Source organism: Crocuta crocuta, unplaced genomic scaffold (genome assembly GCF_008692635.1).
Source record: "Crocuta crocuta isolate KB4526 unplaced genomic scaffold, BGI_CrCroc_1.0 scaffold526, whole genome shotgun sequence".
In the NCBI taxonomy this organism is placed as follows: Eukaryota; Metazoa; Chordata; class Mammalia; order Carnivora; family Hyaenidae; genus Crocuta; species Crocuta crocuta.
The window spans coordinates 191,507-209,766 of record NW_027528811.1 but is presented as its reverse complement, the minus strand read 5'-3'; the positions used below and the strand labels follow the sequence as shown (position 1 = coordinate 209,766).

General features: G+C 61.6%; 3 protein-coding genes and 1 long non-coding RNA gene across 6 annotated transcripts in view; 1 reads left to right on the top strand and 3 right to left on the bottom strand.

The window, feature by feature from the left end:
- The window catches only part of GJC2 (gap junction protein gamma 2), an 8,185-nt gene extending 2,519 nt beyond the window's left edge, over positions 1-5,666 (bottom strand). The window contains exon 1 of the mRNA XM_077755862.1: positions 5,585-5,666. The gene's annotated coding sequence lies outside the window, so the exon portion shown is untranslated. The remainder of the gene's footprint in view (positions 1-5,584) is intronic.
- A 934-nt stretch (positions 5,667-6,600) lies between these two features.
- On the bottom strand, positions 6,601-13,133 carry GUK1 (guanylate kinase 1). 3 transcript variants are annotated; one of them, XM_077755871.1, is made up of 8 exons: positions 12,848-13,133; positions 8,999-9,112; positions 8,462-8,503; positions 8,020-8,116; positions 7,327-7,393; positions 7,078-7,168; positions 6,884-6,969; positions 6,601-6,794 (listed from the first exon to the last, which is right to left on the bottom strand). In XM_077755871.1, exons 1-8 carry the CDS (start codon positions 12,891-12,893, stop codon positions 6,759-6,761), a joined length of 579 nt encoding a protein of 192 aa, XP_077611997.1. In that variant the 5' UTR covers positions 12,894-13,133; the 3' UTR covers positions 6,601-6,758. The 3 variants fall into 3 exon arrangements, with proteins under 3 accessions (XP_077611997.1, XP_077611995.1, XP_077611996.1); XM_077755869.1 differs by having other exon boundaries at positions 7,255-7,393; positions 12,848-13,030; XM_077755870.1 differs by having other exon boundaries at positions 7,084-7,168; positions 7,255-7,393; positions 12,848-13,026.
- Positions 13,134-13,436: 303 nt separating this feature from the next.
- Positions 13,437-16,474, top strand: MRPL55 (mitochondrial ribosomal protein L55). The gene is made up of 4 exons (XM_077755867.1): positions 13,437-13,575; positions 14,533-14,620; positions 15,674-15,875; positions 16,229-16,474. Exons 2-4 carry the CDS (start codon positions 14,595-14,597, stop codon positions 16,379-16,381), a joined length of 381 nt encoding a protein of 126 aa, XP_077611993.1. The 5' UTR covers positions 13,437-13,575; positions 14,533-14,594; the 3' UTR covers positions 16,382-16,474.
- LOC144224776 (uncharacterized) lies at positions 13,901-17,537 on the bottom strand. Its single transcript, XR_013333134.1, has 3 exons — positions 17,025-17,537; positions 14,124-14,287; positions 13,901-14,015 (listed from the first exon to the last, which is right to left on the bottom strand). It is a non-coding gene; the product is annotated as an uncharacterized LOC144224776 (long non-coding RNA).
- Positions 17,538-18,260: the final 723 nt, after the last annotated feature.

Below are 18,260 nucleotides of genomic sequence, written 5' to 3'. Positions count from 1 at the left end.
TCCCCAAACATCTGCCCCAAGCCCCCAGACCTTGCAGCCCCTTCTGTCCCCAGTCTGCCCCAGCAGTGCACCCCTCCCTGCTCCCTCCTCCACACCCTACACGGGGCATTTGCTTCCTCTGTCTGTACAGAGGGCCTTCATACTCCTTCATGCCCCCCTCAAGGGACCTACTGCCCTTGGGCTGCTGCCAAACCCTCTGGTCTGTTTCCCTCTCTAGTCCCGACACCACCCTGCCCTCTGTAGTCTCATAGCCCGGGATATCCCCTCTGGGAAGCCAAGTGAGGCCAGGCATCTGTCCAGGAGGGAGAGGTCCCACGAGGCACACAGACACCAGGGCATCTGTGGCACTTGGAGACAGCCACGGGCCACTCACCACATCCCAGACCAGTCCCCCTTGCAGATCAGCTGATCCCTGGGTGGGCCTGTGCCAGGTGAGAGAAGCCCACTGCCATTCACCTCCCTGTGCCTCCAGAAAGGGGGAAGGGGCTACAGCTCCCAATGCCCACCCTCCCTTCTTCACCAGCAGGGTCATTACCTGCTTCTGGGTAGTCTGGGGACAGGAGCCCCTGATGCTTCTGGCCCCCTGCCTCTGGAATGGGCCTGGGAGGCAGCCTGGGCAGGTGTAGGATAGAGCAGCAGAGGCAGACAGGGACAGGGGCTCCGGGGAAGCTCCACTTTATGCAGCTGGGGCCTCTCCCGGTGGGTGGGGGCAGGAAGAGGGGGCAGCTGGGGTTCCTGGGGAAGTGACCCTCCTTCCTCACATCTGCGTGCAGTGCCCCTCTCAGAGCCACACAGGCACACACGCTTCTCAGATGCACACCCACACAGGCACTCAGGCACACACATGCATACATTGGTGCACACAGACCCACAGACACATGCACAGCCCTGTGTGAACAAACTGACAAGCAAATGCACAGATATTTGGGCACCTGGGCGGCTGAGTCATCTGAGCATCTGACTCTTGATTTCTGCTCAGATTATGATTTCACAGTTCGTGAGTTCAAGCCCCATTCTGTCATGATAGCATAGAGCCTGCTTTCAATTCTCTCTCTCCTCTGTCTTCCTCTCTGTTCTTCTCCTTCTCTCTCTCCCCCCAAAATAAATAAACTTAAAAAAAATGCACAGAGGTTTGCTCAGATATTTTATGAGCACTAAGACACACATAATCACATCTGTACACATTAATACTGTTGCACACGCACACCCAGTCCTCTGAGGCTGCCTTCTCCTACCCCCCATCTCAGGCAGGAACTCCCCCTTCTCCCCCCCAGTGCTTCCCCCACCCTCTTCTAACCTCAACTCTTCCAGGATATGTCCCTGCCCTGACCACATCACAGGAGGCTGACACTCACAGTCCCAATCCACAAGAATCCAGAAAAGTGGTGGCAGAAGGGCACCCACCTCTTCTCTTCCTCCCAAGACAGAGCCCCAGGAGAAGTGGGAAGAGGAAGAGACCTTGGTGTGTGGTATTTAACAACCAGCTCTAGGCATGTGGGGGACCCTCACGTAGGGTTTGCGGATTCTGGGGTGTACTTGTGCCCACCACGCCCATGGCCAACTGGAGGAGACCTGCACGGAGGGCTCTCAGACTAGCTCTAGCTCTGCATTGGGGCAGACCCTGCCCTGAGGTGTGAGGGTCAGAGCCCCAGAGATGAGGTGTGTCAGGGAGAGAGGACACGTCAGAGCTGGCCCCAAAGACCCTCAGCTCAGGAGATAACGTGGTCAGCAGGAGTTCAAGGGAGCGAGGCTCCTCTCCTCCATCCCCCTGCTCACTGGGGCAGGCTCCCTTTGGGTGGGGGACAGAGACTCACAGAGGGCACCTGTCAGCTTTAGGGTTCTCACTGCCTGGGGGTTGTAGACAAGAGGGGGCTAGGGGTGGCTGGAATGTCCCATGTGGTTGTGGGTTAGTGTGGGAGACCTGGGTCTGAACCCATGTTAGCTGAACATGACATAGATGGCTCCCTAGGGAATGCCACAGGCACGAATGTGCACATGGGTCTGTACAGACGCATATTCCCTTGCCCGTCAGCTGAAATGGTGGCAATGTGCAAACATCCAAAGCAGCAAACATGCACAGCATGGGGTTCCACTCTCTATAAAGGACAAGGTGCTTATGGAGAAGTGGCTGGTGCCAGGTTGGGGACAGGAAAGATGCCAGGGCACATGCTTGGGTGGGAGAGCAAGGACCCACGAGCTGGGGCACCCATGCCCATGTGCGCACCGATGCACAAAGCACACATATGCACATGGCTGCATGTGCCCCAATGCCCACAAGCGCTTGCCCAGGCTCCGACACGTGTGAACCAACTCACAAAACAGGCAAGTGGCCATGCCCAACCCCCGTCCTGAGGCCCACAAACGTGCGCCCACGCACTGACATGGGTAAACGGATGCACAAAGCATGCAAGTGACCACGCGACACACCCGAACTGACACACAAAGCACGCATGCACGCGCACTGATGTATGCAAGCACGCACATGCTCACACACGCACCAAAACATAAGCTCACAGCTACACACACATAGACGCACATGCCTACGCACAAAACACGCTCATGTGCACACACAGTGAGGGACCCCGGAGCATGTTGCAGGAGTGCCCTGTGTCCGAAGCTGCATGTATTTGGTTAATAGCAGAGTAAAGCAGTATTTTGGATTGGGTTCTAGCGTCTATGCTGAACTATAAATGTGAGTCTGTACTGATATAAACGAGTAAACAAGTGGAAGAGAAGAGAGTTCTGCACAGTTTATGCAGCCCACACCACATGGCTCCCCATTCTCAAAAGGGCCCTTCCAGAGAGCCCCCGCAGCAAGGAGGAACGGACAGTGGAAGCTGGCCAAAGTCCCCACCCTAGTGAGAGGCTGGTTTGTAGCACACATGTGCACGCCCTTGAGGTGTTCTGCAGAAAGCCCCCAGGAAACAGTCGTAGAGGCTGCGACAGATACCTGACATCAACGCAGCCAGGGGTGTGATCACAAGGGAACTGAGGTCTGGACATGGCAGTGTGGACAAGAAGACCCAAGGGCCACGTGACACTGAGACCCTGGGGGCACCTCCAGGAGACAAATACCACCTGAGACCTAAAGGAGACCCTAAGAGGTGACTAAATGTCACATGAAAACCTGCAGACAAATATATGCCAGGAGAGACCATGGGGGGACCCTTGGGAGATGACCACATGTCACTGGGGGCACTGGAGGGCAAATGCTCTGGTACCCTGGGTGGAGTCCAGGACAGTAGGACAGAGAGAATGAGGAACATGGACTTCTGTTCATGAGAAGGTAAGGACACTGGTGCACTGATGAGGAGCTGTAAAGTAACTGCACTGCAGTACCTTTCTGCCCCATCACTGGGAGCCCCCTTTCCAGGTGCCCCTCCCCACCCCCCCCGCCCTGTCTGGCAGGTATGTCTCTGGAGCCTGTAGGCAAGGAGTAGGGACCTCAGCTGATGGCCCTTCCTGGGCTGCAGGCCCCAGGAAGGACACTGACTGGAAGGAAGTGTGACCACCTGGTGGGGAGGAGGGGTGCTGGTTTGCAGGGACCTGTGCTCAGGTCAGATGTGTCAGAGCAGGTGTGGTCGGATCACACTCAGTGGGATCCAGCAGCAGGTGTTAAGGCTGCATGTCAGGGTCTGGGAGGGGACAGGAGTAGGGCTGGGGGAAGGGGGCTGACTTCAGGGGGAGGGTGGTAAGCTCCTGTCACCCCTGGGTCTGGACAAAGGTCCTGGGAGTGAAAGGGGTGTGAAGGGGGCTGAGGGACAGGGGTCCCTTGCAATCCCTGACTGGGCTTCCTCCCAGGAGCCCCTCTCAGGGCAGGTGGGGCTTCCTCCCACTGAGGCAGGGCTGCCAGTGCCCCCCACCCCCAGAATGCTCAGCTCACTGGGTATGCAGTGGGACCCTTTCCTGGGAACCTCGGGGCGCCAGAGACAAGCCCCTTCCTAAGCATGCCCAGCCCTGGGTGGCCCCTCGTTCACATGTGAGCACCTGCATGGCCCTGAACTTAACTCAGAGCTCAGAGCCCAGGGCCTGACTCAGCCGCAGGACTCACCCAAGGTCTCCCCTGGTCTGATCTGTGGCTGTTCCACAGGGTTCTGTACTCCATGTCCCTCCCTGAGCCCCTGGACCACTGTTCTAGATGCCCCAGTCAGGTTCCACCTGGACCACCTGGCCCAGAGGAAACTGTGCATCCCTATGCTGCCCGCCAAAACTGTGACCCTCTGCCACATCCATCTGCCCCCTGCAGCTCCCAAGGATACCCCTCCCCAGCCCTTCCCCCAGGCTCTCCCTCTCCCTCCCCTAGGTGCCCCCTTTGTCTCCCCTCCCCAGCTCCTCTACCGTGTTCTCTGCCTCTCCTCCCCAACCCCTCNAGTCTTCCCCACCCAGCCCCTCACCCTTCCTCCCCTCCCCAGCTCATCCCCCAGCTCCTCCTCTTCCTCCCTTCCCCAGCCCCTCCAACAGGCTACCCCCTCTGTCCCATCTCCAGCCCCCAGAGGTGATGCCTTCATGCCCTGTCCTGCTCCTCACTCCACCTATAGGTTCCACCCCCACAGTCCACCCTTAGGGTCACAGGCCCAGGGCTTCCTCCCGTGCACTCAGAAGCCCCCACCCTCACAGGGTCCTAGGGCCTTCCTGACGCCCTCCTACCCAACTCCATGCTGGTCCACATGCAGGCACCCACATGTGTCCACAGGTGCACACACAAGCATGAGCACACTCACCCACCTCACTCTCTGCTCACACACAAAAGCCCCTCCTCCATATAGGGGCTGTGACTGGGGAGAGAGTCATGGTGGTTCTGGGGCCGCTACTGCAGGGAGCTCCAGAGAGCGCCCTGGGCTTGGGGACCTCAAGAGCACCCCNCCCCCCCACAGCCAGGCCAGGTGCCTCCACTTCCCTCCCCCCTTCCCTCAGCTCCTGCCACCCTTCTCAGGCCCCTCCTGTACAGACCCTACACCCCACACCATCGCTGTGCCCACCTACCCTCTCCAGGGAAGTTTGCCACAGGCCTGGCATCCTGCCCAGGCCACCCACCTTCTCCCCATTCTTGCCTGGGCCGCCCAGACAACTCACTCACATCTGTGGCACACTGGGGGCCGCTCCTGGAGAACAGGGGTCTGGTCTGCTCTGTGACCCCTGGTGCCCCAAACCCAGAGTCTGAGGTCCAGCAGGCACCCGTGAGCACTTATGGGGAGGAGGCTCCAGGCCAGGTCAGGAGCGGTGTGCTGGGCTTGCAGGTATATTCACCCGGCTAGAGTGTGTCTACCTCCCCAGCCTCCCTGAGCAGACTGAGGCCCAATGGCCTCAGGATACGCTGCAGCTGCCTGGTGTGGGCTGGCCGGACCAGCGCACCCTGAGGAGCCCCAGCTGCTGGGGAAGGTCCGGAGCACTCCCCTTCCTTCCTGCTCAGCAGCTGGCCTGCACAACCCCTGGGGCGCCATGTTCCCCCTGCCCCCACCACAACAGAGGGCGGGCCCTGTCAGGAGAGGCAAGCCTGGACCCGAGACCCTGGGCCCACAGACAGGGTGCATGATGCTCAGCCCCAAAGGGCCACCCACACCTGGGCCCCTGGGCAGTGCCCTACCTTTTCCAGGCCAGGAAATGTGAGTCCCTGAGCCCTTCCACCTGCCAGCCGGGTAGACAGTGGCCCTCCCGAGGCGTTCTTGGCTAGGTCCTGGGCCCGACCCAGGGCCACCTCTCGCCACCAAGCACAATGTGGGGGGGAGGGCCTTCAAGGGCTCCATTGTTCCCCCCAAGGCCTGGGGTCTGAATCCCCGATTGTCCCTGGGGCTGGATAGGGCCCAGAGAGAGAAGGGGCCTCCCCTACTCACCCCCCCTCCCTCTGTACATCAGTCTGGCCCCGCCTCACCTGCCTTCAGGCCTGGGGTGGGGGGTGCCCAGTAGCCCTCAGATCCAGGCCAGGCCCCCACCTGCTTTCTCTTTGCATCTGGGCTTTGGGATGGAGTCCAGCCTCCTTGACCACTCCCTGCCACCACCTTGGGTCTGTGTCCACTGTCTGGATCCCACCACAGAAACGTGGCCTAGGCATGGACAAAGGGCTCGGGGACAGCAGCTCTCTCACCCAGCACGGAGAAGCCACAGCAGCCCTGACTGGAGAGGAGTGTCTTCTATAGGTGTCTTTTGAGACTCCGGGAATCCAGGAACCCCAGCAATGGCCCCAAGCGTTCTCCCTGCCCTGGCCTTTCTGGGGCCAGTGGACCATGCACAAGGTGGAGTGGAGCACTGGGTATAAACAGGTCCCCAGGATGCAGGGGTTGTGGCTCCTTGGGTGGTGGCCACCACTGCAGCCCAGCTCAAGGCTGAGACCAGGAGAGGAAGCGGCTCAAGCAGGATGAGCCCCGGGCCCTGCTCCCCACAGCCTCAGGGCACCTCCACCAGGCACGGTTTTCCAGCAGCCTTATCTACTCCATGAGGGCCCCACCCAGTAGCCCAAGGCTGACCTCCCTGACCTAGGGGAAGGGCAAAGGAAGCCCCAGGGAGGCTGAGGGCTGGCGGCCAGGAGTGGGGGTCCATAATGGACAGGTGCATGGCCCAGACCCCAACACCCTGGCTCAGGACAGCAACCCAGAGGCTGAGAGACACAGTTACCTAGCAGTTTTTATTAGTACATGGGCTTGACTCCCACAGGAGGGGGTAAAGGGAGCCCAGGGTCCTCCAGGCATGGCAATCTGGGCGAGGGAGGTGCTGGCTGAGTTGAGCGGAGTCCCCACTGGGGAGGCCAGAGCTGGCGGTCCCTCTCAGGAATGGCTGGTCCTTTGGGCCTTCTTGATTTCCTGCCAAAAGGACAAGGGTGTCACCATGGCCCAGAGGCCCCCTCTCCCAACATGCAGGACAGAGAAGTCCCGAACCCTGCAGTGCCCACCTCGGACAGCGCCTCCTCCAGGGCCTGGTAGGCCTTGTCCAGGTCGTCATTGATGATGATCAGGTCAAACAGGCCTTGCTCCTTGCCTGGGGTGGGGGAGGGGGGAGAGTAGGGTCAGCTCTGGTGACCCAGCACCCCGGGGGTCCCCCTGGTGGGTGAGGAGCCTAGGGGGACGGCAGGTGGCCAGTGCTCACACTCACAGCTCTCCATGTCAACGCGAGCGGCAGCCAGCCGCTTGGCCAGGCTCTCCTCTGTCTCTGTGTTCCGCTGCCGCAACCGCTGCTCCTGAGGTGCAGGGGAGGGTCAGGGCCTCTTGGCTGTTTCTGCCCCTCCCCCCGCCCCTGGGCCCCCCAGCCCGGGCCCGCCCCCACCAGGACGTCCAGTGAGGGCGGCTGCACAAAGATGTAGATGGGCCGCAGATCTGTCTTCTTGATGTTACGTACACCTTGCAGGTCCACGTCCAGCACGCAGATGCGGTTCATGGCCTGCACGGCCCGCACGGCTGCTTTGCTGGAGGACAGAGGGGCAGTGACGGCTCAGTGGGGCTTCTGGGGCCCAGCAGCCCTTCCAGGCCTGAGAGTGCCTCTGCAGTGCATGGGCCTGGCTGGGCATGAACTCAGGAACCTACTGGGACCCCAGCACCTCCTCCACCATTCCAGAAGCACATGTGTGCTGGGCCCTCTGCTGGGCTGAGGGTGGCTGTGGGAAGCAGCAGAAGGGCCCTGGCTGTCACTGCATAGCCCCGGGGCTCCAGGCACCTGCCCAACAGCCCCAGTAAACCCCCTCAGGGAGCCCACTGTTCTGCCCAGCTGCACCCAGAGCCTAGCCCTGGGCCTCTCAGCCGGGTGGGAGGAGCTGGCAGAGAAGTATTGAGGACTGGGTGGGCACCCCAATGTGGAGTACAGCCTGTGGTCCTAGGAGACCCAGATTCCCCAAGTCCTCACTGCGTGCCAGTCCCTAAAGGGTCCCACGGACCCCACTGTGGCCTGGCCAGGTGGACAGAGGTGGCCGGGAGGAGGCGGCCTAGGTACCTGACTTCAACTACCCAGACCTAGACAACCCCCAGAGGCTCCCTGCCTAGGTCTAGCTGAAGGCAGAGCCCCTGGGAGGGCGTGGAGGTGCTAAGTGTGGCCCACCTGGTCCCGTACAGGTTCCCGGAGAACTCCGCATGCTCGATGAAGTCGCCAGCCGCGATATCCTGCTGCATCACCTCCCTGGTCACGAAGTAGTAATCTGCCAGGAAGGGCCACCTAAGTCTTGCCCATGGCCAGACCACCGGGGCTCCGGCACCAAGTGTGGCCAGAACCAGCATCTCCCGTGCACCCGTTGACCCCACATGGAGGGCACTGAGCATGGACCAGACATGTATGACACCAAGGAGAGCCTGGAAACCTCCGGCTTCCCAAGGGAAGGTTGGAGGAGACCTGGACAGTGCTGGCCTCAGAAGGGGGCCCTGGACACTGCCAGCCTAGGTAGGGAGGAGCCTGGACATTGCCAGCCTCGGGAAGGGGGCTCTGGACACTGCTAGGAGAGAAGGCCCATCTCTCAGATGAGACAAAAGCCGAAGGGCAAGCTCACCTTTCCCGTTCTCTTCTCCAGGCCGTGGGTCCCTCGTGGTGTCTAGGAACAAACACCTATGACCGATCTGGGAACCTGGAGCCCCTGCATGCCATGTATGGCCTTCCCCACAGGACCTGCTCGGCCCATAGGCAGGTGTGGGTGCTCCGGGTCAGGGGGAACAGTGTGGGGCCCTGATCAGGGGGTATAGTGTGGGGGCTCCAGGTCAGGGGGAGCAGTGTGGGGCTCCAGATGGGTGTGGGGGCTCCAGGTCAGGGGGAAGAGTGTGGGGCTCTGAGTGGGTGTGGCACTCCTCCACAGGTGGGTGTGGGCGCTCCAGTGCGGGGCTCCTCTATGGGTAGATGTGGGGCTCCAGGTCAGGGGGAGCAGTGTGGGGCTCCTCCATGGGTAGATGTGGGGCTCCAGGTCGGGTGGAGGGCTGGGCAGGGCTCCCCCACAGGTAGCTGTGGAAGCTCTAGGTCAGGGGGTGCAGTGTGGGGCCCCCCCCACAGTGGGTCAGCAGGAGGCCTGGCCCCCCAACCCCACAGTGGGCCTCACGGGACACGCTGAAACCGAAGATGCTGCCATGCTCCTGCAGGAGTCTCTTGAGCAGGGTGCTCTTCCCTGCCCCCGACGGTCCACTCAGGACGACAGGTCTGGGTCCTGACATTCCTGCAGGTGAGGGAGGAGATCAGCGAGGCCTGAGGGATGCATCCAGAACTGGAAGTGGGTGGGGCAGCTGGTGCCCCTGCCCCCACCATGTGCACTGGACTTGGAACCCAGCGCCAGCCTGGCCTTGCCTCACCCGGGGCTAGCTGGTATCACACACACACCAGCCACAAACATGTGGCTTCCCCGGCCATGCAGTCCTGGACTTCGGCACCTGGGAGGGTCTCCATCCCTGTTCCTCCAGGCAGCCTCAGTCAGAGCAGCAGCAGCTGAGCCCTGTTCTGAAAGCTTCCAGTGGGATGTGGGGGCTGACCCCCAAGGGACCACAGCTTCCTCACCCCTCCGATGCTTGGGCAGGTGGATCACCCCCAGCACACAGCTCAAGACGGAGAGCAGGGGCAGCTGCAGACGACAGCCGCCCAGTTCTGCGCCCACCCGACCACCCCCAGCATGCCGAGCAGGACCCACCTCCGGGTGGGGTGCAGCCTCAGGAACCTGCCTGGGGTGCTTCCAGAAGAGCTGGCAGGGGGTGGTAATCCCTGCCCGCTACCCACCCTCTGAGCACTAAATCCCTCCCAAGACAGCCAGCCCCGCCCACTTAGCACAGGAAAAGGCTGCTCCTCAACCTGCCCACCCAGACACGGGCATGCTCAGGACTCGTGCACAGGGCCAGGTACAGACTCTGGGGGTTGGGGAGCCCCCTGCCACACAGGGACACCCAGGAGGGCATGTGCTGGGCTGGTACAGCCCCCTCCTCCACTGCCGGCCCCTGTAGGGCTCCCCCTGGGGGCCCCCAAGGCAGCCGGCAGACTCCCCTCGGGCTGCCCTGTGTCCCAGCCAGGGCAGCTTGTCTGCTGGTCCCTGGGCGGGCCCGCTCTCCTAATCCTCGATGTAGGCCAACACGGTAATCTGGCTAAAGCACCGCTATTCTGAGACCACCGCACCATATGCACAGGCCCTGGGGAGGATGGAGAAGGGACCCCCTGCTGGATACACAAAAGGCAGGGACCTAGAGGAAGCTGCCACACGCTGAGCATCACATCCAGGTGACGCCTCTCCCAGGTGTCCTACAGAGCTAGGATTCCCCCCTCCCCCCCCACTGAACTCTGGTGGCCCTGCTTTCCCACCCATAGGCCCAGGGCCACCTCTGCTGCCCTCTCCTGGGCAGGATGGCCCTGGGTGTGTCTGGGGATGGGGGTGGAGGGCGGGATCTGTCTATCCCATGCCCACCCAGCCCACCGCTTAGGTCTTCCTGGGAGCCTGTGGTGTGCTGGTGCCTCAGGAACACGAGTTCCTCTGGGCAGAGTGGCCCGGAGGGGACACAGGGCGATGGTCAGGCAGCTGCCCAGGCCCTGTTCACAGCGGCAAACCCACAACCCAGCAGATGTGTGTGGACCCATCTAGGAGCGTCTGCTCCAGGGAGAGAATGACCTCAAGGGATTCCCCACCATGGACCTCATGAGGTGCCTCTGCCCCAGGATACCCCTTCAGGCACCCTCCCGGGGGCTGGGGACACTGGGGAAAGCAGGGTAGGCCCCGCCCCCGCCCCTCCACATGCCAGCGAGCACCCCACAGCCCCCAGCGGTACACTCCTGGGTGGTTCCTGCCCGGAAGCTCCGACATCCCAGGACTGCAAACGCACCAGGAAAGACAGGTTTTCAGTGAGGGCCAGGCTGCACACACGGAAGTGCCACAGGTCTTACTGGCCACCCCGCCCTCTGCCCTGTTCCTGGAATGTGTCCCCAGAGCCCCGCCCTCCAGGCCCCGACCGCCTGAGCCGGCCGCCATGGGTAGCAGGTGCACACTCAGGGTGGGCTGAGGGCTAGAGTGGCCTGCCTGCCTCCCCCTGCAGGGCATCTTCCTGGGCCTCAGCTGACCCTGTTGCCCTCCCTCAAGGGCTAAAACCCTGGCAGTGTGGGGCAGGAACACCATCTGGCACTGCCCTGCTGCAGGGGTGGGGCCCAGCCAGCCAAGGGCACTGAGTCCTTCCCTGGGTGGCCACTACTTCCAGTGGCCACGGTGGCACAGTCCTGACAGAAGCCACCTTTGACAGCAGCACACCCAGCTGGGATGGAGCTGGAGAACATGGCACCCCAGCCACACTCAAGTGTGCCCTCTTGTGAAGCAGGATGCCCCAAGTGATCTGGCCCAAAAGGGCTGCTCACACCTGCCCCCAGAAAGGCCGCATGGGGTGGAGGGCCCATTCTGCCTTGATCATGAGGTTATGCTGTGGGGTACAGCCTAGCGGCCCCACAAACTGCATAAAGGCTGACGTGTTCCTTCCCACTTCCTGTCCCCAGTAGGGCAGGATCAGTCCTTCCTTGAGAGGAAGCTGGGCCACCTAACACTGTACAGGACTCTGGCACCGGGCAAGGGCCTGGGGCATAACTAGAGAGCAGGAGGGAGCCCAGGCCCTCCAAGGGGAGGAGTCAACCTTGCTCTCAGAGGGGAAACTGAGGCCTGGCCCATGCAGGGCCAGGGAGGGCCCGGGAGCCAGACTCCAGAGGCATCCACCCCCATACCGATGCTCCCAGCAGCTCCCCTCTCTATGACCCTCTCCTCCTCCTGAGACTGGGGTCATGTCCTCACACTCCTAGTCATACCACGATGCCTCCTTCCTCCTGCTCCTCTTTCCATTTCTGGACCTGCTTTCTAAGCTACACTGAATATGCAGCAAAAAGCAGAAGCAAACCGTTCACTTCTTAAAAAAAAAAAAAGAAAGAAAAAAGGAACATGGGTGTGGCCAAGAAGAAACCAAGTGTCTTAACGATCAGAACTGCCAGCACCTGATACTCATTAACTGCTGCCCCCACTCGCTCTAGCCAAAGATCAAGCACCAGCCAAGGTGTTCCCAGTACTTAAACGAGCGTGAGAGCAAACTGCACATGTCCCAGGTGCCACAGCGACCTGGGCTGTGAGCAGGTCTGCTGTGTGCGGCTGGCGTGTGGGGTTCCCACAAGGGAGAAGCAGGGGGGACCCTCAGCTGGCAGGAAATTCAGCTGTCGGTGGTGAGACAGGAAACCACACGCATCCCAGACCTCTCCTGGGGATGAAGTCCCCCCCCCCGCCCTGCGCGGGATCCTCACCACCAGCCCGGGGTCCAGGTGGTGTAAGATTGACAGAAAAGTGGACACAAACCCATGCTTTGGGGAGGTGTGCTGCCCAGGGGCCTGCAGGGGACTCACACAGGCAGACCTCTGCCTGTGTCCTCCCGGCCCCGTGGGTTGCAGCCCACACTGGCCACTAACAACTCAGCTTCCATTAGGCCTTCCTCCCCTTGGAACAGTGAGGTGGCATGCCTCCCTGCTCCTCCCCAAACCAGCACCCCGATGACCTAGACTCACTCCCTCTCCCTGTTCCCAAAGTAGCGTCTTTCCAGCCGCCCAGACTGAGGCCTCTGGTCCTTATGGAAGCTGAGCTCTACCTAGGACACCGGTAAGCCACAAAAGCTTGCCACCAACTCCCTGGTCCGCACCGCCTCGTGGCGCTGGACCCTGGGAGCAGGCCAGGAAGGACCGGAAGACCTCAGAGGGGACAGTTCCACGTGTCCCAGACCCCCCTGGGTTTGCCCTGGGGGAAGGGGCTGAAGCGCAGTGAGCCAGACCACCAGGAGGGTTTCCTCCCTGAGCTCAGGGAAGACTGCGGGGGCTCTGCCACACAAAGCCCCCCCAGGGCGGCCACAGACGGGCCTTTAGAACCCTCCTCTCCCAGAGTCTTCGGCTGTGCTGTGTGGCCCACCTTGGAGAGGGGTGTCGGGATGTTCCCCCTCTCTGCCCCTCCGCATGCTGCAGGGTCCACAACGGCATCCAGCGTGAGGTCCTCGGGCCGCGGGGGGTTTACAAGCTGTCTGGAGCTTCACGAGCCAGGAAAATCCCCTCCTACATTTTCAGGACTAACACAGCGGAACCAGCTTTTAATTCGTCTACATAAGAAAAGCAGCCTCCAAGAAGTACCTGCGCCGCGCGGCCGCGCCGCGCGGCCACGCACGCGCGAAGGGCGGCCCGTGACAGGGGCCAAGCTACGTCCACGGACAAGCGCAATGCCTTGCTCTGCTCGCGGGGACCGCGGCCGGCCAGCCCTGGGGCGGCCCACAGGGGCCGCACGGCACGACCCACGTGCACAATCCCTGAGTCTCCGCGACACCAGCGTCCCCGGTGCGACGGGAGGGCTGACCGAGAAAGGCCCCAGATCCAGCCCCGCGGCCTGCGCGCCCCNNCAGCCCCGCGCCCCCCCGCCGGCGCCCGCGGAGGTCGACGACATTGAGCATGGCCGGGTGCGTCTTTACGTCATAGCATGGCGCCGGCCTCGCCCCGCCCCTCGTACATGTCGTAAGCTCTGCGCGACGTAGCGCCGGCGCAGGACAGGGTGCTGGGTCTGCCCAGTGTGCACCGTCTCCGCGGTCGCTGCTGTTTCCGACTGGCCAGCAGCGTCCGGGACGCTGGTAGTGGAGGTTGCTCCGGAGCCCGGTGAGGGGCTTAGGGTGGAGCCGGAAAGGCGCAGGCGTCGCGGGGGCGGGAAGGGCTTTCCCCGAGGGAGGGCCCGGGCCCCGCCGCCGGCCCTCGAGGGCGACAGCATGGGGGGGGCATCTGCTTGGATATTTCGTTTTCCCGCCGAGTGGCCTCTTGAGGTGGTGGGAGGCCTGCAGATACCCTTGCCCATCAGGTTGGGGACCCCACAGCAGAGATGCACATCTCGGCCGGGAGGGCTCCCTGCCTAGGGTCTGAGTGTCCGACGTCTCAAGCAGGGGTTAGGCCCTCAGATTCCTGGCTTCCCTTGGTACACACCTCAGCACCGACGGTTTCCGGGGGGAGGGGGGGCGGGATCAGGGATCAGGGACAGTATATCCAGGTTTCCGCTCTCCTCTTGTAATCCTGACATCGCGAGCATGTCGTGAGAAGTAGGTGACCTTGGGAAGCGAGGAAACCCCCATGGTACAAGTTACACTCCATCCTCAGAACGGCTTCCCTGAGTCCGTAACCCACTATAGAGGGTATGGGCCTTGCCGTAGACTTACCGACGCAGAGGCTTGGGAGGTGGCACCTGGGTTTCTGTTGTTCAGACCCCTCCACATCGCAGAGGATTCCAATGCTAATTCAAGGCCAGAGCTGTCGCGACTAGCAGAAACCTGGTGATAACTTCTCTGTTGGAGACATCCTTGGATCTGTGGTTTCTTCCTGGCTGGGATTTGATAGCTAATTAGGTGGGAAACCCTGTCTTAAACTCTCAAGGGGTGCCTGGGTGGCTCAGTCGGTTGACCAACTGAGTCTTGATTTTGGTTCAGGTCCTGATCCCAGGGTTGTAGGTTCGAACAGTGTATTGATTCTGTTTAAGGTTCTGTCTCTCTGCCCCTCTCCCCCATCTCTCTCTGAAATAAAATGTAATAAATAAATAATCCATCAGTCTTTTATTTTCTTGCCCAACAGGTTGCACACCAGGCCAGTGGCTGACCCTGAGCCTCCACGTGCCACAGGGGCCCTCGGGAAGAATGGCCACCATGGGCAGTCTGCTTGGGTAAGCAGGGACTACCAGGCCCCTAGGGACTGCTGTCATGGGGCCATCTAGCTGGTGTGTTTATCTGGAGAGTACATATGAGTATGTATAGATGCTATGCCAGGTGTCAAGGGCGGGATGGAATCCACTTGTGAGTACTCAGCAGCAAACACATGGTGGTGGCGGTGACTTTCCTATTCAGATCGTGCGGCCCAGCCTGGCTCTGGGTCCTTCCTGCTGTTCCCACTGGAACTGTGTCCTCATCTGCCCATCTTCTGACCGCATGTCCTACCCCCTGGGCATGTGAAAGAACGCTGGGCAGACAGGGCATTCCAGGGAGTTCTGAAACTCTGCCATTGGTCAAGTGCACTTATCCTCAGACCCAGGGTGGAGCCTAGCGCAGGAAGGCCCGGCTGGAGTAGATTTTGGGGGTCACGCAGCCCAGCAGAGTGGGGTGACTGGGGCTTCCCCTGTCCTGTCACTCAAGAGCACACGCCCTGTTGTATGCAGGGAGGCAGAGTGTCTGCTGCACTCAGAAGCCAGGTGGGCTCCAGGTCTCCGTCTGCTTGTGCTGCCCTAGCAGCAGGCCTTGGGCCCGGTGGGGAGGCTGGAGGTCTGAGCTCAGAGCTCTGTGGAGGCCTGCGTTCCTGGTTCCCAGCCCTCAGCAGAGTTCCAGTCTCTTGTCCTTATAAGGGCACTGGTCCCACCGTGGGGGCCCTGTGACCTCCTCTCACCCTAATCACCTCCAAGAGGCCCCACTCCTGATAGCACATTACGGGATTTGGGGCCTTAGTGTCAGAATCTGGGGGAGACGCTAAGGTCTGGGCCCTGCCCGATGCTGGCGTCCAATGCCTGAGCTGTACGGCCAGACCGCACCAGGGACGGTGCCTGAAGCCCATTGGGTCCCGGCTGCCGACCTCTGCAAGCCTCATGCGCATGCCCATCTGCTATGACCACGCCACGCTCTGGTGCTGGTCACTGCATGCACCCGCGGGAGCTGAACGGCTTGGGCCACGTCGGTTCCCTGTCCACAGAGCGCTGCTGACCCACGCGCATGCGCGTTTGTGTCTGCAGCTTGCTGCGGCGGCACGTGCTGACCCGGGCTGCTGCTGAGTATTGCCGCCTGCACACGTCGTCCCAGCTCTCCGACAGCAACAGGGCCTCGCTCACGCGTGTGCGCCGGCAAACCTATGCGCGCCTCTACCCCGTACTCCTGGTCAAGCAGGACGGCTCCACCATCCACATCCGCTACCCAGAGCCACGGCGAATGCTTGAGGTGGGCCTCCCTCTCCGGTGCACTCTGGGGTGCGGGTCCTGGCGGGCTGGCCTGCAGCGGCTGCTCCTGCGGGGGGCTGTGGGCTCAGCACCCATGGCAGCCTAATGGGTGAATGGGTTCGGGGCCCGTGAGGAGAGGGAGGAGGGAGAGTGGACTTAGCTCCATGCCTCAGAACCAGACGGCAGCTCTGAGCTGCGCCTCTGACAAGCATCGGTCTTGGGAAAACAACTGTAGAGCTTTGAAGGCAGAGAAAACCTAGCCGAATGTGAAAACCTGAGCCACACAGTGGAGGACAAGGTGAAGTAGAGGTAGGGACAACTCCCCGGGCCCTCTCACCGAGCCCCTCTCCACAGATGCCCGTGGATCTGGACGCTCTGTCCCCAGAGGAGAGGCGGGCCCGGTTCCGGAAACGCATGGAGCAGCTCACAGAGCAAAAGCAGCAGGAGCCAGAGCTGCACGACGACTTCGACGTGGAGCGGTACAAGCGGTTTTGGACCAAAAAGTGACCGTGCCTGGAAGCTGGCTGGGTTGGGGACACCGTGGGCAGGGAGGGTGAGCCTTTAAATGTGGTATGTTCATAAAGTCGCCTCCACCTCGCCTGTCCTTCTAGTGTGCAGCCTCAGGGTCAAGTGAGAACCGGTGAGAACAGCAGAACCATCCCTAGGGGCATGGAGCCCCTCCCGCCTGCCCCTGCACTACCTACTGCTGCAGGGCCACAGGGGCTCTCCTGGGCAGAGCTGGGCAGCCACATGGGGGATGGGAGTGGCTGGGAGGAGCAGGGTGCCTGGGATCCCTGCTGGTGGCTGGCCTGCCCTGCCCCTGCACTGGGGTGCTCCTGGCCATACCTGACCCCAATCCATCGGCCTCGTTGTGGACTCATTCTCCTTGCAGCCCAGTGCAGCTACAACAGACCAGCCTTCTGTGGTTGACTGCTATTTTTCCCTCCTGTGTTGGGTGTCACCCTGATCAGGCTTCTGCAAGACTGAAAGGTTAAGTCCCAATCTTTCCAAGAACGCCTGGCCCCTGCCCTGGGGTGTTGCTTGTGGGTCACTACTTTACAAACGGTGGGGAAGGTGTTCCGGGCATGACCAGAGGGGGGCACTGGCATGACTGTGGCTCCCAGGGAGGAATGTAGTGCTAAGCACCCACCTTTGGACTCCTCTCTGAGTGCCCGCTGGTCCACTGAGCACACTGGCCCTGAGCAGGTTCACAGGGACATGCACCATCCCTGCACCTGTGCCTGCTCTCCAGCTCCCTGCTTGTGAGACACCCAGCGGTGTTGTCTGAATCCAAGGTAGCCAGGACACTTCTGGAAGACGCCAAGGCACTCTACCTGAAGTGGGGTCACAGCAACAAATGCAGGGAATTGGTAGCCAAAAGGCAGGTTGGGTGTCATTGATGAGAAATTGCTACTAAGAGGAATCACCCAGGTAGTGGAGTTCTGGCAGATGCCACCTAATGGGATCGTTGCTGAAAGCAGGTCTGGCAGCAGCCCCACATCTACATGGAATCCTGCTGAGATACTGAGGATGGGGAGTCTGGGCAAGCTGACCGCAGCCAGAACTGGCTGATGCAGTGCCAGACTGGAGGCCCAAGTCCCGGCTGGAGAGCTCCTGGAGCCTGAGCAGTCTCGTCAAGCGGGGAACCCCATCTGCACCACGTCCTTTGAGGACCCAGGGACTTACTATCTACGCGCCCCCAACTCCCGACCTCCCCAAGACCTCACCCCCCCCATACTCATTTGGGGACTTCACGCGCTGATGGCTTCCAGTGTCCAGACCCTGGTGGCTGACCCTACCTGGCCCGCCACAGGCAGCCCGCCGGGCGCTGTGGCCCTCGCGCTCCTGCCAGAGGAGCCTGCCGTCTCAGACCTGCGCTCCCGCGCTGGAGCCCCTACGAGGCAGCTCCCGCCCAGGGGAGGCATCTGCTCCCGGGCCACAGGTGGGGAAGCCCAGGCTCCAAGATGACTTTAGCGGCAGTGCACGACGGAACAGGGGTGCTGAGTGTGCTTCCTCCGGATCTGAACTGCTTCCAGCCGCCTGCTCCCGAGGCTGCTGATCCAGGCGGCGAGCCGGAACGGCCAGGAGCCTTCTTGAGAGCTTGGAGACACCCTTCTCCTCACCACCAGATCTCCGGGGACGCCGGTCGGAGCCCCCCAGGCCCCGCCCCTCTCCCAGTGCATTACTGGACCCCGGCACCAGCCACGCCAAGTGGCCTCTAAGAACACCTGTCTTACCAGCGGGACCCGAAGCTCACGTTGAAGCTTAGCGCCGGGAACTGCTCCTTCCCCATGGCCGGGCGCAGGCGCGCTAAGCGAACACCTCGGCTGGAGAAGTGGAGTGAATGGTGCGCAGGCGCGCGAGGCGGGGGCGGGGGAAACAGTGG